Source organism: Rhipicephalus microplus, chromosome 8, assembly GCF_043290135.1.
Source record: "Rhipicephalus microplus isolate Deutch F79 chromosome 8, USDA_Rmic, whole genome shotgun sequence".
NCBI classification, from domain to species: Eukaryota; Metazoa; Arthropoda; class Arachnida; order Ixodida; family Ixodidae; genus Rhipicephalus; species Rhipicephalus microplus.
In genome coordinates this window covers 66,420,424-66,444,831 of record NC_134707.1, presented here as the reverse complement: position 1 = coordinate 66,444,831, position 24,408 = coordinate 66,420,424, and the positions used below count along the sequence as shown (strand labels likewise).

At 41.6% G+C, this 24,408-nt stretch overlaps 2 protein-coding genes across 3 annotated transcripts in view; one reads left to right on the top strand and one right to left on the bottom strand.

Annotated features, from left to right (window-relative positions):
* Nucleotides 1-3,195: 3,195 nt before the first annotated feature.
* Nucleotides 3,196-24,408, bottom strand: part of LOC142769119 (uncharacterized) — a 29,846-nt gene continuing 8,633 nt past the window's right edge. Inside the window, exons 3-4 of one of the 2 annotated variants that reach the window (XM_075872057.1) lie at nucleotides 4,597-4,687; nucleotides 3,196-3,272 (exon numbers count right to left, since the gene is read on the bottom strand). In XM_075872057.1, the coding sequence (XP_075728172.1) occupies nucleotides 4,605-4,687 (83 nt within the window). In that variant the 3' untranslated portion in view covers nucleotides 3,196-3,272; nucleotides 4,597-4,604. Of the gene's footprint in view, nucleotides 3,273-4,596; nucleotides 4,688-21,305; nucleotides 22,045-24,408 lie in introns of those variants that run through there. The other variant, XM_075872058.1, reaches the window with a different exon arrangement.
* Nucleotides 9,017-24,039, top strand: LOC142769118 (female-specific histamine-binding protein 1-like). The gene is made up of 5 exons (XM_075872056.1): nucleotides 9,017-9,177; nucleotides 10,505-10,677; nucleotides 19,892-19,971; nucleotides 22,222-22,308; nucleotides 23,721-24,039. Exons 1-5 carry the CDS (start codon nucleotides 9,064-9,066, stop codon nucleotides 23,846-23,848), a joined length of 582 nt encoding a protein of 193 aa, XP_075728171.1. The 5' UTR covers nucleotides 9,017-9,063; the 3' UTR covers nucleotides 23,849-24,039.

The following is a 24,408-nucleotide window of genomic DNA, read 5'->3' as shown; positions in this document are numbered from 1 at the left end:
ATGACTGTGTGCTTTACCGTAAAATTACTAACGATACTGATATTGCCTGTCTACAATCCGACCTTAAAAACATTATTTCCTAGTGTAACCTCTGGCACATGGATCTTAACGTTTCTAAATGTAAATCAATGAGAATTTCGCGTAACAAACTACCTAGCCCTGATTACTTTCTTAAAGATACCTTACTAGAGCCAGTTGAATCTTACAAATATCTCGGTGTGCACATAACCAATAAACTATCCTGGGCGCGCCAAATTGAATATGTAACATCTAATGCAAACCACATGCTAGGCTACTTGAAAAGAAATTTCTCGCTGTCCCCGTCTTCCTTAAAAAAGCAGCTATATATAACCTACGTACGCCCTAGGCTTGAATATGCTTCCTCAGTTAGGGACCCTGGCTATGTAACACTATCTAATAAAATTGAAGCTGTGCAAAACCGCTCCGCAAGGTTCATACTTTCTAACTATCGCCGCACTTCCAGTGTTACTAACATGAAATCCAGCCTTGACCTTGCTACTCTTGCTACTCGTCGGAAACTAGCTCGCCTTTGTGTGCTGCATAAAGCGTATCACCATAACCCCATACCTAAATCACGTTGGCTAAACCCTCCTTTTTTCCTATCTGAACGCCTCGACCATCATTACAAGGTTCATATTCCGCGTCAAAACACCGTAACATACTCCCATTCTTTTTTACCAAAAACATGCTATGATTGGAACAACCTGCCTGCGTCACTAGTCACGATTACTAATCATGAACGCTCTCGGGCGGCACTCGAAAATATTATGCATTGATGTGCTAAACGCATTTTTTCCTGGTTTTGTTTGCTGCTGTTCACTTGTGTATCGCAGATACGTTGTGCCATGTTGTAATTTTTTTTTGGTCGCGGTGCTTCCTTGTGTGATTCTTTTTTTTTTGTCGCGATGCTTCCTTGTTTGATTCTTGTTAGATATTGTGTAAGCGTTGTCATTTACACGTTGTTCTCGAGTGCTGTACGTATGTACTGAATGTGATTTGTCTTTCACGTTTCAATTGTATTTTTTGTCTTCTAAACCCACTCCCCTTTGTAATGCTGTATGCCCTGAGGGTACAATAAATAAATAAATAAACAAGTACTTATCAGGGATCGATTCGTAAACACAAGAGGCTAAAGTCTGAAACATGGTTTGTAAGGTAGCAGACAGAAAAGTACATTCACTCGCACTCGTGAACACACAGCGTGACAGCGTGGAAGATCAGGCGAACATCCTCGTTGCCCAATACGAGCAGGTGTCTAGCTCATCAAACTATACTGAAGCTTTCCAAAGATATAAAACATGGATGGAAAAGCAGAAACTAGAACATAAGTGTACAAAAAATCCGATGCATACAATCAAACTTTCAAGTTAGCTGAGCCAAAAACATTACTAAACTCTTGCAGTAATTCTGCCCCAGGCTACGGCCGTGTCGTGTATAAAATGATGAAAAACCTGCCACTCAAGATGCAAAAAACATTACTCTCACTATGTAATGTTATCTGCTTTCTGGCACCATCCCTGCTTCCTGGAAAGAGGTTATAATTATTCCCATTTTGAAAAAGAGCAAGGACTCTGCTTTAGAATCAAGGTATAAACCCATTGCACTGACAAGCTGCCGTTGTAAACTTTTTGAAACAATGATAAACCACCGGCTTTCACATTTTCTTGAAACACACAATTGGCTCGACCGATTGCTGTGTGGGTTTCAAGAGGGTAGATCCACCACCGACCATCTGGTGCGTATCGAGACGGAGATCTAAGATGCTTCCGTCCACAAACAATACTTCCTCTCTGTGTTTCTTGATATCCAGGCCTACGACACAACATGGCGTTTTGGCATAATAAGAGTCTTGTCTCACCTGGGTGTGTGCGGTAGAATATTTTGCATAATCGAGAGTTACTTCTCGAATCATAAATTTCATGTCCGTGTGGGCAGCGTTCTCTCCCAAACTTTCGTTCAAGAAATGGAAGTACTTCAAGGTGGTGTACTTAGCTGTATACATTTTATTATCAAAATGAATTTCTTGTACCCTTCCCTCCCCCGCAATACGTTCTATTGTACATATGCCGACAACGTTAAGCTTGGCTTCAAGTCATGCAACTTGGCATTATGTGAGCGGCAGGTTAAGCTAGATTTAAACGAGGTCTCCAAATGGACAGAGGAAAACAGATTCCGACTGAACCCACAAAAAAGCACGTGCGTCTTGTTCTCCCGAAAGAGAGGTATGCACTCAGGACCTGACACTCAACTGAACGGTCAACGTGTGTCTGTAAGAACCGAGCATAAAATCTTAGGCCTAATCTTGTACAATAATTTAACCTTCAGACCGCACAATAGGTATCTAAAAAATCAAGTGCATCAGAGCCATGGAAGCTCTAAAAGTGTTGTCACGCACTAAATGGGGAAGTGACAAAAAGTGTCTCATGAACTTGTATAGTATTCTCGTACGCACTCGTTGGATTATCGAGCAATAACCTATCAGTCGGCGACACCTACCGCCCTAAATGTGCTTGACACCACTCACCACCTAGGCATTCACCTCTCTATGGGTGCCTTTCGTACCAGCCCCTTTAAAAGCCTTCACGTGGAATCAAACGAATGGTTTCTCCACCTACAGCGATGCTACATGTCTTTTTAAATTATTTCAAAGTGAAGACAGACAAGGATCATCCTTGACATTTCGCAATTGATGGCATGTCTACTTCTGTTCTGTTTGTAAACCGGCCATCTTTGTGCCAACCATATTCACTTCATGTTAGGAGCCTTTCTAAGGAATCCGGTGTGTCCCTCGAATATCGTCTGATGGCTCCCGCAGCATGCCTGTCACATTGGCAGTGGCAATTGGTAGATTGTCATGTATCCTTCTTTAGAGATTCCAAAGCAGGCACCTAACGCACATATGCGCACGTACTTCTTAGAACTACAACAAAAGTACACAGATTCTGAGTTCCTTACAGATGCCTCAAAGTCCAATACGCGTTTCGTACGCAGCCGTTGGCCCATACTTTTCGGAAGCCGGCGTTCTCCACCCTGATACAATCATTTTCACTGGCGAAGCGATTTCTATCCATCAGGCTGTTAAACACAATGCACATATTTAACTACAAAAAGCGGTAACTTACACGGACTATCTCAGTATGGTGAAAGCTTTCAAACACCCAAGAAACACAAAAACCTTGTTCTTGCGTTCCTTTATTCATTGCTATGCAGAGCCTACTCATCCAAACAGCATGTTGTAGTCTGCAGGGTACCTGGAACCGTGAGATGCAGGGAAATGTTTAGGCAGACCAGCTGGCTGCATCCGCCATCAATGATGCCGCTAATGCATCTATACCAATCCATCCACTTGACATGAAACTTTTTTTAAACAAAAGCTCAGTGGTTATTGGATAAAAAAACATGGCATAGACACACAACTACTACATTTTATTACGCCACAAGCATGTCATTGGCTGCCACTATCAAAATCACGTCACACAGAAGTAACACTCACAAGGCTAAGGACAGGACTTACGTACTCTAAAAATTCGTATCTTCTGTCTGACGGTGATCCATCATTGTGTGAGAGATGTGGAGAACCACTTACACTTCTTCACATTCTCGTCCAGTACCGTCAGTTAGATGCTCTAAGAAATAAGTGTTTTTTACTGTCCTACTGCCAGCAGCTCTGTGCTGCACCCTGGGATACTTATTGGTAACAATTCGGCTTGTAAAATTGACTTGTTGATTTGACTTTTTGTTTATATTTCGGAAGATATACGTTTTTTTTCACAGCATAATTCAAGGTGATCCTTAGCAGGACCTCAGTACCGAGGCCACCACTTGGTAATTACATCTCCGCCATGGTTTTATTATGATCTTCTGACATCCACTTTCACTGCACATTTTGCACGCCACTGTCATCATTTTAGTACTTACGTTTTACCCGTGGTAGTGCTAAGAATTTTAAGGCCCCTATAGAGTCACGCACGATATCAGTGTTCACATTTCTAGTCGCTAAAATGGCGCTCTTTGGCCATCAATCATCCCTTGCGCCATAAAGCACCAGACATCACCATTAAGTGAAAGGCACAAGGTTAAAATAACAAAACAGTCGCAAACATCAGCCATTCTTCAGCATACATAATCAAGACGGGCGCCATGTTAGGAAATACGTAGCGCCGATTGCACGCAGTGAAACACGCCCACTGCTTTCTTTTGAATGCACCATCTTGCTTCCTACAGGAATTTGGTTTGAAACGCACCACCACAGCATTTGCGTTCACGATGCTGTGTTTTCTTACGTGCTCTATAAAACACTGTTCCACTAATCTATAAAAGAAAGCGAAAAGAAAGCGAAAAGAAACCTGCGTTTTCGTGAAGCAGGGAACAATACCGCTTGTGCTGCATTGTTATTGAAAGTCAAATTTTGAAAAGCCAGCAACGGTGAAGGCGCGCCATATGGACGAGACATTCATGCATTTAGAGAGCGCACACACTTTCATCAGATAAAAAAACTCATTTTCTTGGTATAAACAAAAGACGGAGTGATTACCGCCACACATCCACTAGAGCTGGTAGTCATAGGCCACTCACTCTGCCGGTCACATCTGTTGTAGGCTGTGTTCGAGTGCTAGAGGCGACGTACCGTGGATGACTTTTTTCTTGTCGTCGGTATTTTCGTCATCTGATAATCAAAAATTAAATAGGTGCTTTGTTACTGATGATGGAGACAGAGCTGCATACCGAGGCAACAATTCCACACAGCACTTTTACCTAAAAACCAGAGTAACTAGCGTGCAACTATTAGGAACAATTCGGCTATGCTTCTTGCCAAGTTTAGTGTTAATTGAATTGAAAATTTATTGAAGGACGTTTATTAAGGTAAATATTGTGGTCCAGATGAAATTTTTTAGCGTATTTTCAGGCATAGTGCGATGCCAGTTTTTGTGTACCTGTATGTAATTTTTGAAAGGTCTCTAGTGACAAGTATCTTACCACATGAATGGAAGATTGTGCATGTGGTGCCAATAAATGAATATTGTTCAAAAACAACATTGGTACTATAGACCAATATCGCTTACAAATACTAATATAAAAAACTTGAACACATTTTATATCAACAAATAATAAATCGTTTAAACATGCACAAGGTACTCATCGACAAACAGCGTGAATTTTAAAGAGGGCTCTCTTGCACAACACAATTGGTGGAATTTTATCACTATGTGATATCGGATGTGGATTGTGTAGAAAAGGTGAACAGGGTGTTTTTCACTCTTACTGTTCAATCTTACTGTTTCAACTTACCACCACACACATTGATAAGGCTGTTCTTTATTGGATGCGATGCTACATTTCTCAAAGAAGACAAACCCTAGTAATGAAGGGGAAATACTCTGAAAGCGCGGATTTTACTTCAGGGGCACCACAGGGCTCTGTTCAGGGTCTGCTATTACTGTTAATTTATGTCGATGCTATCTCAGCAAGAATTTCATCTTCTATACGGTTGTTTGCTGACGAATGGTTAGTGTGCTGAAAATTTCAAATCACAGAGATGCATGATGACTTCAGCAGTAGTTATCACTCATTTTTACTTGGCGTATCGGTTGGAAAAATATTTTGAACATAACAAATTGTGTATACAATTCACTTACAAAAAGGATCAGACCATTTCCGTCGTGTCACCACCTGAACACTTTGCAGATAACACAAGATGATACATGCAAGTACCTAGGTGTGCTTCAACATTCTAAATGTTCAGAGGGGCCGCGGGTTTACACTCTCCTAGCCAAAGCTGGCAAGGTATAAATCTGATTCAAGGAAACTTGTGATGATGGCATGCCAATTTAAAACGTCTCGCGCACACACTTGCATCAGACCTAGCTTGCAATATGGTTGTGTCGTGTGGCACCCCACCGAAGTAACCCTAATTGCTGCTCAAGAGTAAATACAAAATCGTGTACCCAGGTTTGTCTTGGGACAGTATGGAAAGTGGCAGAGCTGCAGTGCAATCAAAGCTGATCTGGAATGGGAGTGTTCTCCTGAACCAACAATGAACGGAGATGAAAGTTTCTTTATAGGATTTACTATAATAAAATAGAATTACCGAAAAGTTTTACCTACACAAACGTCATGCTATTTTAAAATGCTTTGATCATAGTTGTAAAATCCTGAAATACAGAGATAAAAGCAACATGTATGTAAACTCATTTTCAAAAATAAAAATAAAAATACGCTAACTGAAAAGCAACTTCATAATGGGAGTGAAGATGTATTTTGTTCAGTGCTCTAAACTTGCACTGTAACCTGAACGATGGTACATTTATTTAGGAACAGAATGGTAATGTGTGTGCGAACAAATGTGTATTTTGGTTATTCAGTTATGAACACAGTTGTATTGTTGTCCCCACAAATATGTAATTCGCTTATTGATGTATACCCCTGCTATAGTGCCTTCGGGCACTGCGTGGTGTCCTAAGAATAAAAAATAAAGAATATGAATCGAAGACAACCAGTGAGGAAGCCTTAGTGGAAATAAGTGACATTGGCAAAGGTACAAATATGGCGGCCGCGTGATATTTAGTATTCGCTATTCTTATGTACAGAGCACCTTACGATTTAGTCTGGTGCACTGTGTCTTCTCCGTTATGCGGCGAAGCTCATGCAAAGTGCCCATTCCAAGAAACGGCAATGACGCTGAGGAATAAAAGCTTTACAGACCAAGCACTTTTTTGGCATGAATGAAAGCGATCTTAAAAGAGCTCTCACTACTGAAAGGCGAAGCGGCAACGCTAACAACATACGCTACTCCGAAGGCAGGGCGTGGCATACGGTAGTCAATGTTCACGTATACAGCAAGCAAGCTCTGAAGCGAGAGCTCAGGAAGCAGAGGTAAAACAGCAACGTGCAAAAAACGGCCCCCGCCCCAAACTTCAGGACGCGCGAAGCTGCAAGGAACATTGTGTATACTGTTGGGGAGGAATGCTCAGAATACACCCCACCACTAAACGTATCATACATAGTTTACGAGAAAGCATTTTATTCGGTAGAGATATCAGCTGTCATGCAGACACAGAGGAATCAGGGTGTCGATTAAACACATAAAAACATCTTTTAAAGATCTACAGACAATGAGTTGCCACCATAGTGCTCCATATCAAAAGCGACATCGTACAGGTAAAGAATTGTGTAAGACGAGAAGACACGGCTTGCCCGAGAGCATTTACCGCGTGGATAAAGGAGGTTCTCATAGACATTAAAAAGGCAAGAGCTAGGGGATGGAGGTAATGGAGAGTACCTTAGTAACCGGCGCCTCACCGGTGACATTGCATTGCTGAGTAACTCATTCGACGATTAACAATTTATGATCACAAAATTAAACAAGGAGAGCAAAAAGCCAGGTTCTAAAATTAATTTGAAGATAATAATCGTGGAAGCGGTGGCAAGTTGGTAGGACATAACTGAATGCAGGAACAGCGCAACCTAGAACTAGTTACTTCGTAACTACGTAAGCGAAAAACAAGGACCTTTGCTGCCCTTGTTTTTTTTCGCTTCCGTAGTTACGAAGTTACTACTTCTAGGTTGCGCTGTTCCTGCATTCTGTTACTTCGAAGAAAGCGAAAGTTATATATATTATCCTCGGAAGAGAATAGCGCTTTCAGACACGTAGAAGTGCACTTGAAGATGTAAAAGTGTACATCTACAAAAGACAGGTAGTAACATTGCAGCCGAAGAAGGACATAGAAGTACCTAGAAGAATAAGAATGGGTTGCAGCACATTTGTTAAGCATTCTATCACCATGACTGGTAGACTGCCAGTGCTCCTCTAGATGTAAGTGTATACCAGCTGCATCTTGCCGATCCTTGACTGCAGAGCAAAAATTTGCAGATTTACAAGGAGGGGTCAGCTCCCACTCAGGTCGACACAGTCAGCTACGAACAGGAACATTATTTTTGTAACCTCATGAGACAAGATGAAAGCAGACTGGGTGAGGGAACTGGGGTTGAGGATATCATATTTAAATTTTAAAAGAAATGTACATGGCCCAGGCACGTGGCACATTGGCCGGAAAACCACTGGTCAATTATGGACTGGATTCCCACAGAAGGTGAAAGGAAGACAGAAACTTAGGTGGTCAGAAGATATTATCGCATGTGTGGGTACTATGTGTTGCATACCCAGGACCGAGTTGACTCGCGGGACATGGGAGAGGCACTTGTCCTGCAGTGAGTGTAGTGAGGCTTATTAATAGACTGATGACGTATTGCGCAATCATTGCCCCTACCGCACATGTAATGGGCGCTGCCCAGTTTTTCACGCGATTCTCAAGAATAACTTCATAAGTATGCGCAAATTTTTTTAGCTAATTAGCTTCTGCATGGTGTGTATCTAAATGGTGTTAATACAGACGATTAGCGTTTTGCCCTATGCAAAGTTTTTTCTCAAAGCAATGTTGCTGGAGCAAAATGATAAGCTGCTTCATTCGAAAATCCTTTTTTTTTTGCTTTGTGCGCGCGATGACCCTTATAAACTTGAAAGTAGAACGTTATGAAAACAGGATGCTCTCTATTACTTCAGTGTAAAGGGTTAATTTTTACGGAATAATTTGCACTGATTTTGGCCTGACGAATTTCTTTATGCTGTCAATAACATTGAGAAGTTGTTGAAATTAAAGAACCGCTTCATCAAAGTCCAATACACACGCAGGCTCAGTTCTGATGTTTCGTCATATGTCTGCCACATAGAGATATATCGCATGGCGTGTTCTCCAAGAACTATTTTCATAAGGAAGAGCGTTAAAAACATGAATTGTCCGGGTGGGAGCTGGTAAAAAAGAATAACAAATAATACCTAAAGCAAGCTTCTCATGCCATATGTAATGACATACGAAACATTCACCCGTTGAACAAGGCTAGAAATAGTTCCTTGTCTGTAATCAATTGACGCGAAAATGTCCTCATGTTTCCTCATTGTTAATCCTCTATAGCGCCGTGTATAAATACGAAGGACTTTAGCCCTCAAGCACTCCATCCACCGACTGAAGCTCGAAGGAATTCAACATGAAGCTTCTTGTACTCACTCTTGCCTTCGTTGCAGTTCTAAGCTACGTTAAGGGCAATAAGCCAGTTTGGGTGGATGAAGCGGCAAATGGAGCACACCAAGATGCATTGAAGGTAATATGACTCGCCCTGGTTGCGATATTTTTGCATGAAGAAATATAGGAGAATGATATTTTTCTTTCATATGAGCTTAAAAGCCAGTGAATGTAGTTTACATTTTCAAGACACAATACAACTCAAGACAGCACCAAATATCCACACAGCGTCTTTTTTTGTGCTCGCATAAAGTTTACAAACGATCATCAGTAGACTTATTACTTGAGTTGGTTAAGGTGTAGGCAAGGCCCGTCTATTTCCGACTTCCACAAGGATTGAACTTCTTTCGTTGGCCAACGCTTGCTCTTTCATCGAATTCAACTTGGGGATTTGAGTTGAATATTTAGTATCAATTGTTTACAAGAGTAATAAATGCAGAGGAACATATTTTATGCACTTATGGCGTAATAATAGGCTTGTGATTTTTCTTTTATTTGCATACCTTCCGGTGAAAAGCCGGAGCGAAGTATCTTTTAATACCCGTAACAATTACTACTTCTATATGCATACATTTTATTTTAACTTTTCGGATGTTTTACGCTAACACAAAAATATAAACCTAATTTAACAACACATCTGATTGGCCAAATTGATGTTCCACTAAAATCTACGCTTCTGTAAGAATTTACGCGGACCACTAGCGTCAGTACGCCTTCGCCTAAAGTGACGTCTTACGGCAAGGCGTCTGCTGCTAGAGTTTTTTTTTTTTTGAACAATACGTCTGAGTAGTGCTTCCTAGTCTGATTCGGGAAATCCATGCTCTAGACAGCATACGAATCATGACAGGAGGCGTACACAGTGACGTCGTCTTGTACTTCCGAGAACAAAACTTCCGGCAACAGAACAGACGTATTTCATACGCATGATATTCGCAACATGGTTGTGCACAAAAACCTAAAAAAAGCATCCTCTTGCATTTGTCTAATGAAACATTTTCAACTATGTCACCTTCTTCTCTGTCTCTTCCGTCATTGCATTAGCCTCTGACGCCCATCGATATTTATACTATTTCTGAGAACTGATTATTTTGAAATAGAATATACATGCTCTTATAATTATGTGAAGCCAAAGCTTGTAATACCAGACGGAGGTCATAAGGCATTGGACTGTTGCAGTATGCACTTGCGCTCGACTCTTTGGCCGCCATTGTCTAGGACGGTGGCCACGCGAATTTCAGTCTAAATTCGCATTCTATATTCTTATCTTGTGACACCAATGGAGGAGATGTAGGCAGACTCTGTAAATTAAACCTTTATAAGGCTGCATAACTAATTATCAAGTAACTTGCTGGAAAGAGTAAATTTTCAGTCTAAGCTCCAGAATAATTACGTAAATTCCATTTCAGCATCTCAAAAATAGTGTTGGCAATATTTACGACATGGTAAAAGCAACCTATAAGATTGACCCAGTGTGGGGAAATAACTTCAGATGTCTGTATGCTGGATTTGACACCTTCAATGAGAATGAGAAGAGCGTTGACGCAATTTTCATGTTTATGAATGATGCTGATGCAATTTAGTAAGTACACCTTTCTTGCTTATTTGATATGCAAAAAATCAACACAATATTGTCATGTGGTCGTCACGCAGACGAATATAGCAACGTCAAAGTTTTGATGAAACTGTTTATTTGGCCATACTTTTGGGTGGTAAGTGGGAAGTTAGATGAAAGCCGTACACTGGCACTAATAAAGGCGAACAGAGCGTTAGCCATCAATAAACTGACAAGCGGCGAAGCGCGCCACTGCTTTTACATATGCCGGTGAAAACTCCAGGCACATCACTTGCATTAGCAAGGTGCTAAAATATTATCCAGTGTTCGTCCTTACAAGCAATCTTAATAGAATAATATACAGAGATCACGAACCTTCTTGAAGAATTGAGCGCTGTATAGTCTGAGCATTCGTAAGACTTTGTGGGTGAAAACCGAGAGAAAACGAAAGGTGAAATAAGAAATTGTGTAAAAATATCGAAGATACGGGGAGATTAATGTCCCGAAACCACCATATGATTATGAGAGACTCCGTAGTGAAAAGCTCCGAAAATATCCACCACGTGGGTTTTTTTTACGAGCACCAAAGTGTGAGCATATGGGCCTACAGCATCTTCGCCTCCTTCGAAACTGCCGCCGATACAGCCAGGTTAGAACCCACGGCCTGCGGGTCAGCAGACAAGTACTTTGGCCTCTAAATCACTGTGGCGGGGCCGACAATATCGAAGTAAAACAGCCATCGAAGCCTTCAAAAACATCCATAAATTCAGCCGACAGGGCCACACGCCTGTGCACGGGAGAAAAGGTTTAGGAGTCGGAAAATGACACGTTGACCGGTTTCAATATCATTTTTCTTTGCCGCTTGGACGAGAGATCAATACACAGTCTACTCCAAGATGTGACTGAAAACCTTGAAAACATTCTTTGCCTACGAAGTGAAAAAACAGCGCGTAACACAGGACACAGGACAGAGAAGAGACGGACGAGTCTCCGTCTCTTCTCTGTCCTGTGTCCTGTGTTACGCGCTGTTTTTTCACTTCGTTGACCATGTACCAACCGGCCCAAATAAGCACTTTAGTACAATTCTTTGCCTAATGCGAACGTAGTCGGTTCGGTCCTTTGCCTAAGTAATCTCTCATACTCTCAATTCTCCCGACTGCCCAGAGTACAGTCGATCGATGAATAATGGCACGTATTGTGGCTGTGTCCACGTTTACGTGACATAAGGAGACACCATGTCATGGAGGCAATATTTTACAAATAGATCTATAGCACTGCATCGATAAATCCAACAAACTCCCCTAGAAAGCATTCGATGCTAAAGGGCCCACTGGTTTCCACCCATGTCACAAGAAGACAATCATAGGAATCCTAAGAATCGTTCCTAGGAATATTTATTGTTTTGATATATTTACGTTACTGACTCATTTAAAGAGGGGAACTCTATAGGCTGTATGAAAGTGCAGTCAGAGTGTCGTTTTCGTGACCAATTGAAGTAACCAAATACGTTACTCGTTAAACCAATATAAAAGAAACGCGTTACCGCCTACGTTACCAACAAAAAACTGTAACGCGTAACCGTGACAGTTACAGAAAAAAAGTAACAAACGTTACCTCTGCTGGTACTCAGCAATAATAAATATCAATCATTTTCTTTTTGCTGCAGGAACTTTCAGTAAGTATATTTTAAATCTCACAGTTATTTTTCACACAATGCTTCTTAGCAAAACGGCGATATTACCCGAAATGTTGATTTAACTGGATTTGTTTGTCCAATTTCACTGAACCTAATGAATATCATGAAGTTCATAGTTTGCTGCCTCTATAGTTACATGCGATATCTTCAAACTGTAGCACATAGTAAAGCGCTTTGTCTCAACATCAAGTAATGCACAATATGAGGTTCAATTATCAACACCTCATTATATATTCCCACAAACTAGCCGGGTTAACTATTCTCGTAAGGATAAACGCTCTCCGCTAAGGACGCACCACTGGACTTTCAACGAATTTACGGATATTCTTTCAGCTGCTTCTATGGGCAAAATAAATGCGCAAAGTTTGTAGACGTAAAGAATTGTTTTAACGGCCTATTCGTGTGGGAATATATTTGTGCACAAGCATTTCTCGTTCATTTATCCGGTTTACTTACCGCGAAAATTGGAAGCGTTTATGTAAAAGTGTTATAGATCAGCCTCGCTCGCTCGGGAGCTTTTTAACTATAAACGTTAACGAGAACGCAGTCTGCCATTGCTTCAAGGGCTAAATTGAACACGCCAACAAATTACATGCTCATCATGCAGTTGGCAAGAAGGTTTGGCATACCATCGGCAACTTTCGTGTGATGAGACAGATTGGGGCGCAAAAGCGCTTCGTCAGCTATCTACGCTTCCGCAGCAGAAAAACGTCTATGAAACCAAGTTTCATGGAGAGAAGGATCGCTTCCTTCCTAGATTGTTGGGCGGGGCTACAAAAGCAGGCTATCGGCTCTGTGCCGGTAGAAATTTGTGGAGCTGTCGAGCACAGGGTGGCAGCCGCAGCTATAACAAGGAATAGCCAGAAATCCGTCGGTCTTTTTCCGAACATTATTGTTGTGCTTTCGAAACAGAGCCATGGAAACACCTGCCTTTCTGGTCGATGTGGCAGGCTCAACACGACAGAGAAGCTCTGTAGACTACGCCCCCCCTTCACACAAATTCCAAAAATCGGTGACGATGCCTTACCTGGCATCCAACTTCATGTCTCGTGAACGAACTGTTCCTCTGTGAAAACTAGGCCAACTTGTGAGGGGCCGAAAAAACCGCATGCACACCAACGCGTCGGCCGATCTTTTCAACCTGTGTGCACTGAGAAAGCAGATGCTTGTTAGAAATGATATCAACTGTTTCGCATCTGCCCTTGCTTTCCTGTACGTTGTAATTTGCAGCCCGTTGTACGTGGCTATGAGCTCTGTAGGTGCTTTCGGCGACAGCAATCAGCAACATCTTAGGATAGCCAGCCTTTCCAAAACGAGCCACAGTGCTCTATACCGTTCTATGTCCGCGCTTGAAATCGGTGCCTGCTAAAGATACCTTTCCACACCCCCCAAATTTCTCAAACTACACTCCGTCCACGCTTTATTTGTCGATGTCAGGTAGGCGACAGCGGTCCGACGCTGCAACAAAACAATTTGTTGGGGCAACTTCTGGGAATGTGCCATTTTCGCATTGAAAGAGTAACGAGTAACCTGGCACGTCGTGTTTCCGAAAAATCTTAACGGCAGGCAGTACGTTACCAGTTACAGTTTCGAAATTTTAATCAGTGTGTTAATAAAATACCTAAAAGAGTAATGCGTTACCGACAACGGCATTACTAGTAATGCGTTTCCGCAAACACGTATAATGCGGAACAGGTAGCAGCAATGTTAGGAAATAGAGGATTGGAGAGTGATTTGAGTGCAGAAGTATATACTTATCATCGGCGCATCAGTCCTGGCCACAAAGGAAACGCAAGCTTCCCCCCCCCCCTACCCACCAAAAAGAAAATTTGAATTTTTGAGGGGATTGATCCACCTCCCTTTGGACAGTGACAGGGGGGGGGGGGGGAGTGCTGAACCACCTTATTCTCGGCTGCACGCTGAGGAAACCAGCAATTAAGGCAATTTTTTTCCGTCCCAGTAGTAATCACTCACTTATGTTCTTACGCTACATTGGAAGTGTTACGAAGCAATGTTACAACACAGTAAAATTTTGCCGAAATTTCCGCTCGGGTAAAGTTTCTTGTAGGCGCTTTGTGGTGTGGGTCACCTATTCAGCGCTTTGGTGTCTAGTGCTGTAGGCAAGCGCTGAGAAGAGGCCCTATGATATTGCGTCACCTCTTTATGCTTTTTTATGGTGTGACATGTTGAAGCAGTTATGAATTGGAACGAACAAACTTTTTATGTACCAGTTAAAGTACAAAGTATTTGCTGCTTCCGTAAAACTATTTTTTGAAGGATAGATCATTACCGCTGCTAGGTCGAAGCTGTTGTGAGCCGATGAGCTAAACGATCGTTTTCGATGTTCAGGTAGTTATTTGTGGGCGCAAATTCATATCAATGTACGAGCGCGTGATTAAATTTATCTTCCCTGATATATATATATATATATATATATATAATTATATATAAATACACACACATATATATATATATGTGTGTGTGCGTGTGTGTGTGTGTGTTTGTGTGTGTGACGTAAACAGGCAGAGATAGTAAGGAGAGAAGTAGATGAGGAAGAATTGAGAATAGAATAAACATGAGGCATGAGCCAGGCCACGCCAACCTTTCATCTTAGCGTCACACTAGTCGACAGGATTAGGACCTCGCCGCCGCTCATCAGCCACAAATCATTCACTAAGCCACCGGCAGTGCCCCTCAAGTGAATGTCGACCACAGAAGAGGTGATCTCAGGCGCAAGCAGTAACCGGCATCATGGCAGAACCATCGACCGACTTTCCCAACCCCAAGTACACCGGAGCAGCTGACGATGGACCTGTACAGGACTGGTTCGACCTGTTCGAGCTCCACGCTACCGCCACATCTTGGTTGGAACGGGAAATGGTTACGAACTTCAGTGACTACGTCACCGGCGAGGCATTTAAACTTTACCTCATCCACATATTTCAAAACGACGAGTCATGCGAAAATATCAAAAAAGAACTGATCGTTTGGTTTAAAAAATACAATGATGACTACGATGAAGATTCGCTTATAACCGACCATCCACAGACAATCGCACTCGGTCGCCGCAGTCAAAAGCACTGCTCACGCATTGGGACAGCTAAAATAATTCGGCCTTGAAACAAGAGCAATTACAGCGCACTCTCAATGAAAGGCAGCCACGTCTGTTTGCAGGAAAAGTGTACCCTTCACTGCACAGCGTTTTGCAACTGCGCGATCAAAAAACAACCTTTACGTCATCACTGCACCGTAGCACTCACATTAAGGAGCCACCCTGTGCACAGTGCTTTCCGTCTCGCGCACTTCGACCACCTCCAACTTTTCCGTCGCTTGGCTCTTCAGTTGCTCACAGCGCTCACCTCGCATCTCACATGCTTACTGCGGTTGATATAGAGGTGAGGAACCCTGAAGATACTCAGCCAGGATCTGTCCCTTCTGTGCAGAGCAGATGCATGCATCAGAACAGCTTAACTCGTTAGTTACACAGAAAGACAAACATTTCCGACTGAAATTTGACCAAACTACGCCTGCTGCGGTGTCACCATTGAGTCCATGGACACCTGGGAATCTTGAGAACACAGGTGACTCGGAAGCATCGAATCGCACACGTTGCCGAGAGCCAGAAGCGTCCATTAGGAACAGCGTCACAAGACCCTCCCAAGAGTCTCCAGTTAATTCGAGCGCACAACCTTCAATACCCTAAATGCAACAAAAGAGTCCACTGACTACCATCTGCCTATTGGACACCACCTCGATTCGCCGAGAAATTCAGTGCCATGGTCCAAAAAAGCTGCCACCTCAGCTCCTTCCTCATGTACACCATCAATGCCAGCAAAAACAAGCCCAAGAACAACAGAATCTCTATGGGCTACACCAGCAAGGACGACTACGAACGGAAAAATCTTTGGAAGAACACTCGAGGATTAAACAAAGGCGCCTATAAGCGGGTCAAGTGAAGCGACGTCAACTAAATATTTCTTGCATAAGACAAACAAGTCTTCTAATTCAAGGCATTTTCGCAAGAAGGAACATCGCGCAAGTTTTCTCCAAAAGAGATCAAGATTCAGTCTTCAATCAAAGCTGTTCAAACAACAGGACACAGAGCGACGAAGAAGGCACAAAACCACACCCTGTATTATGGAAAGACACGGAAATCATGGCATCAGTCTTGGCAAACAAACAGACGAGTGGCACTGCATGTGTACCAATCAAGGCAGAGAGCGCGACGCTTATACAAATCCAGCTGCTGGTTCTCCAAAGCATTCACACCACGTTCATTCTTTGCAAGTATACAATCAGTTTCATCATGTGCAGTTTCTACGTTCAAGGTGTACTTGTGTTTTCCAGTACGTAACAGTCAGCCTCGCCCACCAGAACTTCAGCACTTACCGGACTGCTGCACTCTCCTGTGAAGCTAAAGTGTGTTTACAGAAATTTCGTGGGACTTGGAACTCTTCCCTTTTTTGACAGTGTTCACTTTTAGGCCATGCACGTTCAGTTTTTAATTTCTGTTCGTCTAACGCGACTTCCTTCGGCGAGGGGGGAAACTTGTGACGTCAGAACGTAGACAGGGTTAGGAGAAGTAGATGAAGAACAAGTGACAATAGAATAAACATGGAGTATGAGCCAGGCCACGTCACCCATTCTTCATAGCGTCATATATATATATATATATATATATATATATATATATATATATATATATATATATATATATATATATATATTTATATATATATATATTCGTGTGTATGTGTCTGTCTGTGTGTGCATCCCACCTTACGAGTGAGGTAGGCTAGCCCCCCCCCGCAAAAAGAGTTAGTGCGCCACTAATACTGACACTATAAAATGAAATGCGAGCAGAGGCGAGTGTGGCTGTTGATCTGCGTAGCCTCAAGACGTTCGATATTGTAGAGGCTGCATGTTGAACTGAAATATGAATTCATTTTGCACTTCGCCAATCTTTGTTTGCTTCCGGCATCACCGTAGCGCTAGAATTGCCTTCTGGATGCCTATAGGATACACCTGGTGAGAATAAATAATTAGTGAACTTCTACGCCCACAAATTCAAACAAGTTACGCAAAAGATCAGGCGCTCGTCGAAGTCTCTTGTGCTCATTTTCTAAATTTTTTCGCGCTGAGAAGTTTAGTAATCAGTTACTAAAACAGCTCAATGCCACACTTTACAATAAAGCGCAATCACATACAAAACCTAACGTAAGTATTGCTGTTATGCCCAAATTACTTTGTATAGAGAAAGATACGTCAAGCACCAGAAATAATTGGAAAGAGGGAACATCATATATAGGCAGCATCGCCTACCACATGTCAATCCTGCCAACAGCCAATCAGAGCAAGAATTTAACTCAATGATGACCAAAAATGAAGGCACAAATAATCTTAGAAAGGAAAGCGTATTAAAGTTGATGCGGGCCATCGGGCTAGCCGACTGACGCTAGGCGGCCCAAACAATGTGGATTGCCACCCATCCCTTTGTTAACGTTTTTTATGATTAAGATAGTAGGTGCTTTGATTCTTGCACGTTGTCATTGATCATATAGTCCTTCTTCTTTGATATTTTTAACCAAAACTCCTAAATTCAAGCAAAAAAAGTACCACATAGTACCTAAGTAGTTTTACTGCTGTATTTATACTCAAAACATTTTGCAGTCAGTATCATTCTCCCGAGAATTTTTTTTTGGGATTGAGCTTTTAAATTACTACATTCTGCTCTAAACTGTACTGATATAGTAGAAAAAGAATATATAATGAAAGACGGTGGTGCCAGTTTAAAAGCGGTTTTACAATTGGTGCGATGATACAATGGTAGTTTATGCGCGTTAGCCTTGCCCCGCCGCGGTGGTCTAGTGGCTAAGGTACTCGGCTGCTGACCCGCAGGTCGCGGGTTCGAATCCCGGCAGCGGCGGCTGCATTTCCGATTTAGGTGGAAATGTTGTAGGCCCGTGTGCTCAGATTTGGGTGCACGTTAAAGAACCCCAGGTGGTCGAAATTTCCGGAGCCCTCCACTACGGAGTCTCTCATAATCATATGGTGGTTTTGGGACGTTAAACCCCACATATCAATCAATCAATGCGGCGTTAGTTTTGGCCTACACATTCTTGAACAGTGATAAGCTACTTCTCAGAGTAAAGTCGGCTGTCTACGTGAGCAGCAAATTATTGTAACTGGCTTTAGGGCCGCGATGATGACACAGAGAGAGCACACATACAATAGTATGTGTCCTACGGACTACTAGTAGGGTTTTGTTTTTCAACCTATTCTAGAAAATTATCACCGTGTATTTAGAAGAGCCAGAGAGAATCTGTGCTTCAGCCTTTCCTAATCTCATCCCAGAGGGTTAAGCAGGCTAAAAGCATAACTCAAGTGAAATATTTATAGGCGCTGATGGTAATGCTTATTATATAGTCGAATACAATAATACCGCTTCTGTTAAAATTTGTTAAATAAAGTCGGGCGAAGAAAAAAGGTGTGTGGAAGAAAACTCATTACCTTATGATTCCAAATTTCAGTGCCTGATTGTACTCTTGAGCTGTACTGAAAATCGTGAAGCACAATATAGATATATCTTGTGGTTTTGCGGGGCTTTAATTAGAAATGGTTACGCCTAATGACTGCTGTGAAAATATTTACAGAGAGGAATAGGATAATACATCCAGAATTCCATTCGTTTGTAGAAAGCTACAACACAAAGAACCTTGACGCTTAATCACAACTGACAGATTTTTGCACTTCTATGCTTCACTGAGTGTGCATCAGTTAAACCTATATGGTATTCGTTCCGAGCGTAAACTACTGGGTCCATAGTAGAAACATCGAACAAGCTAAACATGTTGAAAATCTTGCGTCTCGGGCATTCTCAGTTAGGATGCGAGCACAAGCTGTGATATCCTAATGCAAAGTGTCCATTCATGTAATGCAAATGCATCAAACATAAGAAAGACCCTTTCGTAATCCATCTATTCCAGTACGAAAAGATGGATTTACAGGATAAAAACTTTGAATCTCAACATGACTTGTTGGTGCATTTTTAACCTATGTCTAAATTCTTAGAATGCATATATTGTTTTCTTAAGAACATGTCTTGACCAGTTTCCACGCGACGGCTCCGTGTATTATCCTGGGATTATGGTGATCAAAGGGCCACGTTATGTAAAACGGCACCACTTATAATATAACAGCATTCGGAGATGGGGACACCCAATGGCGGTGAATTTTAGAAAAGCAAGAAAAATACTCGGTTAAATATCTCGCAACCCTACTATACTATTATATACGCAGCGTGTTCACCACTATACAAAAGCGGGCCGTATTGTCTATATTTACGTTTCTGTGACAACGCAGACCTAATTTTATTTCTCGTTTTCGTTAGCAAATTATCCAATGATAACCTGGTCGGCTTTAATGATATGGTTTATTACACTATCTTCGTAAGAAGAGCGTTTCAGGATATTGTGTCTTCTAAATATTGTTGCATGAACGTGAGCCTGCAGATACACCTGCACACTTTTTCAACAAAACTTCCAGCCAAAGTTCTCAAGAAAAGGCAACTGCTGTTAAAATGTACGGCTACAGTAAAGAAAACGCAATCACATACGTGACGAAAGGTAAGTTTCGCTGTTATGTCTTCTGTATCAGTTTATGTTATTTTGGATGCACAAAGCGTAAATCCGAAAAATTAAGGGCCACTTACCAGTCCCCATACCGAATTTCAGTTAGACAGTAAAGTTGTTAGGTGTCTGATGAGGAACATTTTCCCACAAAAATTTTCGAATTGGTTCATCACGAGTGGAGAAAACAGGTTTTTTTTTGAAGCGGCACGAAACGAGCTCGAAACCGTTGCCGCTCCTCCGCGTAGCCTTTGCAAGACAAAGCTCTTTCCCACGCTTTCCGGCATCTGAACAAGAGGTTGCGTGCGCAAGATGTGCCCAAACAAGTGCATCCCCCAAGCACGTGAGCAACGTTGCTTTGTTGACCAGCATTATTTTGTCGTCTTCTGCCTGTTTCTGCGGGATGATTTGGAAACGCTGGCTTAGACGTGGTAGAGTAAATGAGCACAATGAGTGCACGAACGCGTAAGAGCGTTCCACGGCGGTCGTCTGCTTAATGCTCTGACCACGGGGACACGAACGCATTCGAAACGCTGGCACCTTAGCTCCGCATCCCGTAGCGTTTCACGGGAAATAATGAAAGAAAAACGCGCACAGTTTTTAGTCGTCTCATTCTCTATCTCAAGTTTTATTATTCTCTTGAGGTAACAAATACATAAGCTACACATAATGTGTTAAATAATTTTTGCCATGTCACGTGGTATACTGCTGACAACGTCAGAGCAGAGTCATCTACGTAGATGACCAACGTCACTGCATTGGTGTGTACGTAGGGCCATTCACACGTCCACGTCATGCCCTCATTCTCTAATCGTGCGCCGGCAGAGGGAAAGAGGAGCAGCGTTCGTTTTGAATTTTGACCCATTTCCGCGGCGCGTAGCATTGCAAATTTTGGCAGACGTTATCATGAACGCCTCATCTACGCATTGCGCGTGTCAGCTCAAACTTGTCAAACCTGGTGAGTGGCTCTTTAAACACTTACCGTTGACTAGATAAAGCAGCAAGATCTTAGGCGTGCGTTTTGTGTGGGCGGAATTTTTATGCCAGCACTAGCTGTAAGAACACTGTGACTTCCTCTGAAATAATGTGTACTTGCTCTTTTTTCATGATATGTGAAAAGGAGGTGACCAGTGAAATTTATGTAGTGAAGTAAATGTTTATTGAAGGGATTGATAGACTCAAAGAGGTGCGTCACTCAACCACAAAATGAAATCACGAGTGCTTTTAGGATCAATAGGGCTCTGAAGGCACTGCTGCTGATATTCGCAGAAAAAAACCGCTGTAAAAACACCCATGTAAAAGAACAGCAAGCTAAATTTATTATGCCAAAATAATTTATTTACACGCTGTTTTATTAGAGCAGAAGAGCACAAACAATTTCTCTTATAATTGCTGCAACTTACTGAGGTTTGTCTGACTTTTGCCCTCAAAAATACCACCGAAAGTAACAGAAATTCCCTGCTAGTGCACTAAGTCAAAAATAAATATTTCCCCAACAAAGAAACGCTATATAAATTCGTCTTGTTTATTATCGTAGCAGTCTGTATTGGTTTTCATCTTGTTGTGTTGAGTTTCAAATAGTGTAGCGCATTTTCCCTGGTTTCTCGCTTCTTGACGCATCTAGCGTGTGATTTGCTTGTGAACGCGTCATATAATCAAGTGAATCGTTCGGCTTTAAGTCAGTTCCCTGGGGTAAGCTGAATGGTGTTGTATTTTTTCTTTTTTTCAAATGTCTTTTCATGTTTGACAATCACTCAAGATTACACGAACTGCACACATTGTCACCAAGTATAGAACTCACATCTGTATGTTGGAAGCAATGAGACTTTTCACACATTACCAGCTAGAGTCACATTTCCACTTATTGGACACCTTTAGCCTTGTTGTTTATATCATTGTTTAGTTTTTGGCTCATAATTCTATCTCGTGCTACTTAACCACAAAATACAGCATTCAGAGCCTCGCAAACTCATCGTAATGTTTTAAAGTGATGTTGCTCAACACTTCAAGGGTTTCACAAAAGAAAAAGCTAATCAAATGAAGCGGTGATCCCCAACTTCTGTGGTTCAACTGCAAAAAAAAAAAAACAGATGCATAGTTTCAAGGTTGAAGGCTGGAGCCACCGTAATCCCATAAAATAAGTAGGTGCGATAAGACACTTTCCCAATGTTTAAATGCATCTAATCCTCAACACTTTCACACACACTGCAGTCTTGCACTATGCATAATTTTTATGTTCGCTCGTAGATGGACAAGTTTTCACAGACGTCCTCGCATACTCTGACGATAATTGCTACGTGGTTTACGCTCTTGGTGCAGACGGAACTGAGGGAGGTACGTAATTTTAATGACTTTCATTCCAACCAGAAATTGTAACACAGCGCTCTCGCGAAGGTATCATGCATTTTTCCTGAAGTATTCACTTTGAGTGTTTCAAGAATTTAATTACTAGATAACTGAATGAGCTGCCTGTTATTTGTTTTTCTCTTTGCTTAACGTAGAGCACAGTTCACGAGTTTCTTATTTGAGACGAAAATAGATAAATGATATTCTTTCTTGTAATTTCGTGCACGTGTTGTAGACGCCATATAAAAGAAGTGCACATAAAAATAGTTTATATAACTCTTTTTTCTCACACGAAGCTTCGTTCAACCTTTATTCATAAACCCATATCATTGATGACAACGACACAAATGTTTCTACAGCTGAAACTGATAGCTTAGCCAAGAAAATGTAAGATAAGCAATGCCAGAAAGTTCACTCGAAATGTTGTTTTTCATTCTCTTTTTGGGCGCTGTCTCAGGCATCGCTGTAAGTACACCTTAAATATATATATATATATATATATATATATATATATATATATATATATATATATATATATATATATATATATATATATGAAGAAGCTTCGTTGGCTGAATAAACTTCTACCCTGGTCCACTAAAACTGCAGTATGCCATTCGTTTATCACCACAGGGTCATTGAAAATTGAAATACTAATATTTTGTTTGCAAACATAGAGAAAAACATATTTATTAGAAAAAAATGAATGTATTCCACCCGCTATTGATTGTTAAAGTCGGCAACATTTATGCGTGCATATAAAAAGTTTTCCTCAAAGTTTTATCCTAAACTGTAACGCGGGAATGTTCGTACCGATAACACGCCTATCGCTATGTATTTAACGGAAAACGCTTATTGTACCTGCTTCTCAAATTTGGTGGCATATGAAACTCAAGAAAATATGGGTGACCCCAAAACTGGGGCTTGAACACAGCCTCAATAGGGTTACTGAGACCCAGCAGGCAAGATAGCCTTTGGATATAGTGCTACCAGCCAAAGCTACGGACAACAATCGAAATAATTGTACAATGCAGCGAGAACACATTGCACACATTGCGTCATGTGCGTACCTGGTTATTTCCAGGCGTGTTTTGTAAGATTAGAAGCGTCATTTAGCATATCAGGCCTTCGTTTACTTTGAAGTATTTATTACTCTGTTTCAGAATGTGCGCAAATTATTCTGAGATGAATCGATGAACATACTTAAGTTTTTATCACTGTGTATGCTGAAGAAGTATGAATATCTTGTAGGTTACAAAAAAAACACCACACCGAAGAATACTTTTTTTATGTTTCATAACTATGCATCGTTTTACGTTGTGTTGAGGCATTAATTTTCAGCTTAGGAACATGTTTGTCGTATTCTGTGGCACTGATTTATACCTTGCATTCTATTCCAGGTTACGAACTGTGGGCCAAAGATTTCAAGAAAGTTCCAACCAGTTGTCTGGAAAAGTTCAATGAGTACGCAGCCGGTCTACCAGTAAGGGGCGTATTCACAAGTGATTGCCCTTCAGCGAGAGAATAACTTGGAAGTTTCATGCTTTGAACGTCAACTGTAGTATTGGCAACTCACGCCTCCATGTTTGAAGCAGTGCGTTCGACGATATCAATCACGTAGGCTTCTTGTGTTTTGTACTTTCTAGTCACTGCTGCCACCTAGCAGGAGTATTCCGAAATAAAATAGTATGTAGGCGGAATACAGCGTCCAAGTTTCAATTATCCGATGTTTGTACAATGCTCAACTCGGCTGTCTATAACAACGGAGCGTCGTGTTGCAAACAGCATGGGTGACACCTGCGGTCGCCAATAGACCACATCTGTGCACGCGCGGCGCCAGTGGTGTGCCTGCCTCGCAATACTGATCACTGATTATGATCGCGAATGCAACAACTGCTCTGGCCATCAAAAGCGCTCAGAGCGATTTTTCAACAAAACAAAAAACAAGAAAGAAAGACGAATTAAAACCGTTGTCACTGTGAAATGGTATTACGAAGCGACAATTTTTCTTTTTTGTTGTTTTACTTAGATTTCGTAATGTTGACAGCGATTTGACGGCCAAAGCCGCCATCACGGCTGCAGAGTCAA

Excerpts from the sequence above, each read along its gene's own strand:
- LOC142769118 (XM_075872056.1), top strand. The coding sequence starts at position 9,064 with ATGAAGCTTCTTGTACTCACTCTTGCCTTCGTTGCAGTTCTAAGCTAC. Across the intron at positions 19,972-22,221 it reads AATCACATACGTGACGAAAG|ATGGACAAGTTTTCACAGAC; the intron begins GTAAGTTTCGCT and ends GTTCGCTCGTAG. Across the intron at positions 22,309-23,720 it reads TGCAGACGGAACTGAGGGAG|GTTACGAACTGTGGGCCAAA; the intron begins GTACGTAATTTT and ends ATTCTATTCCAG.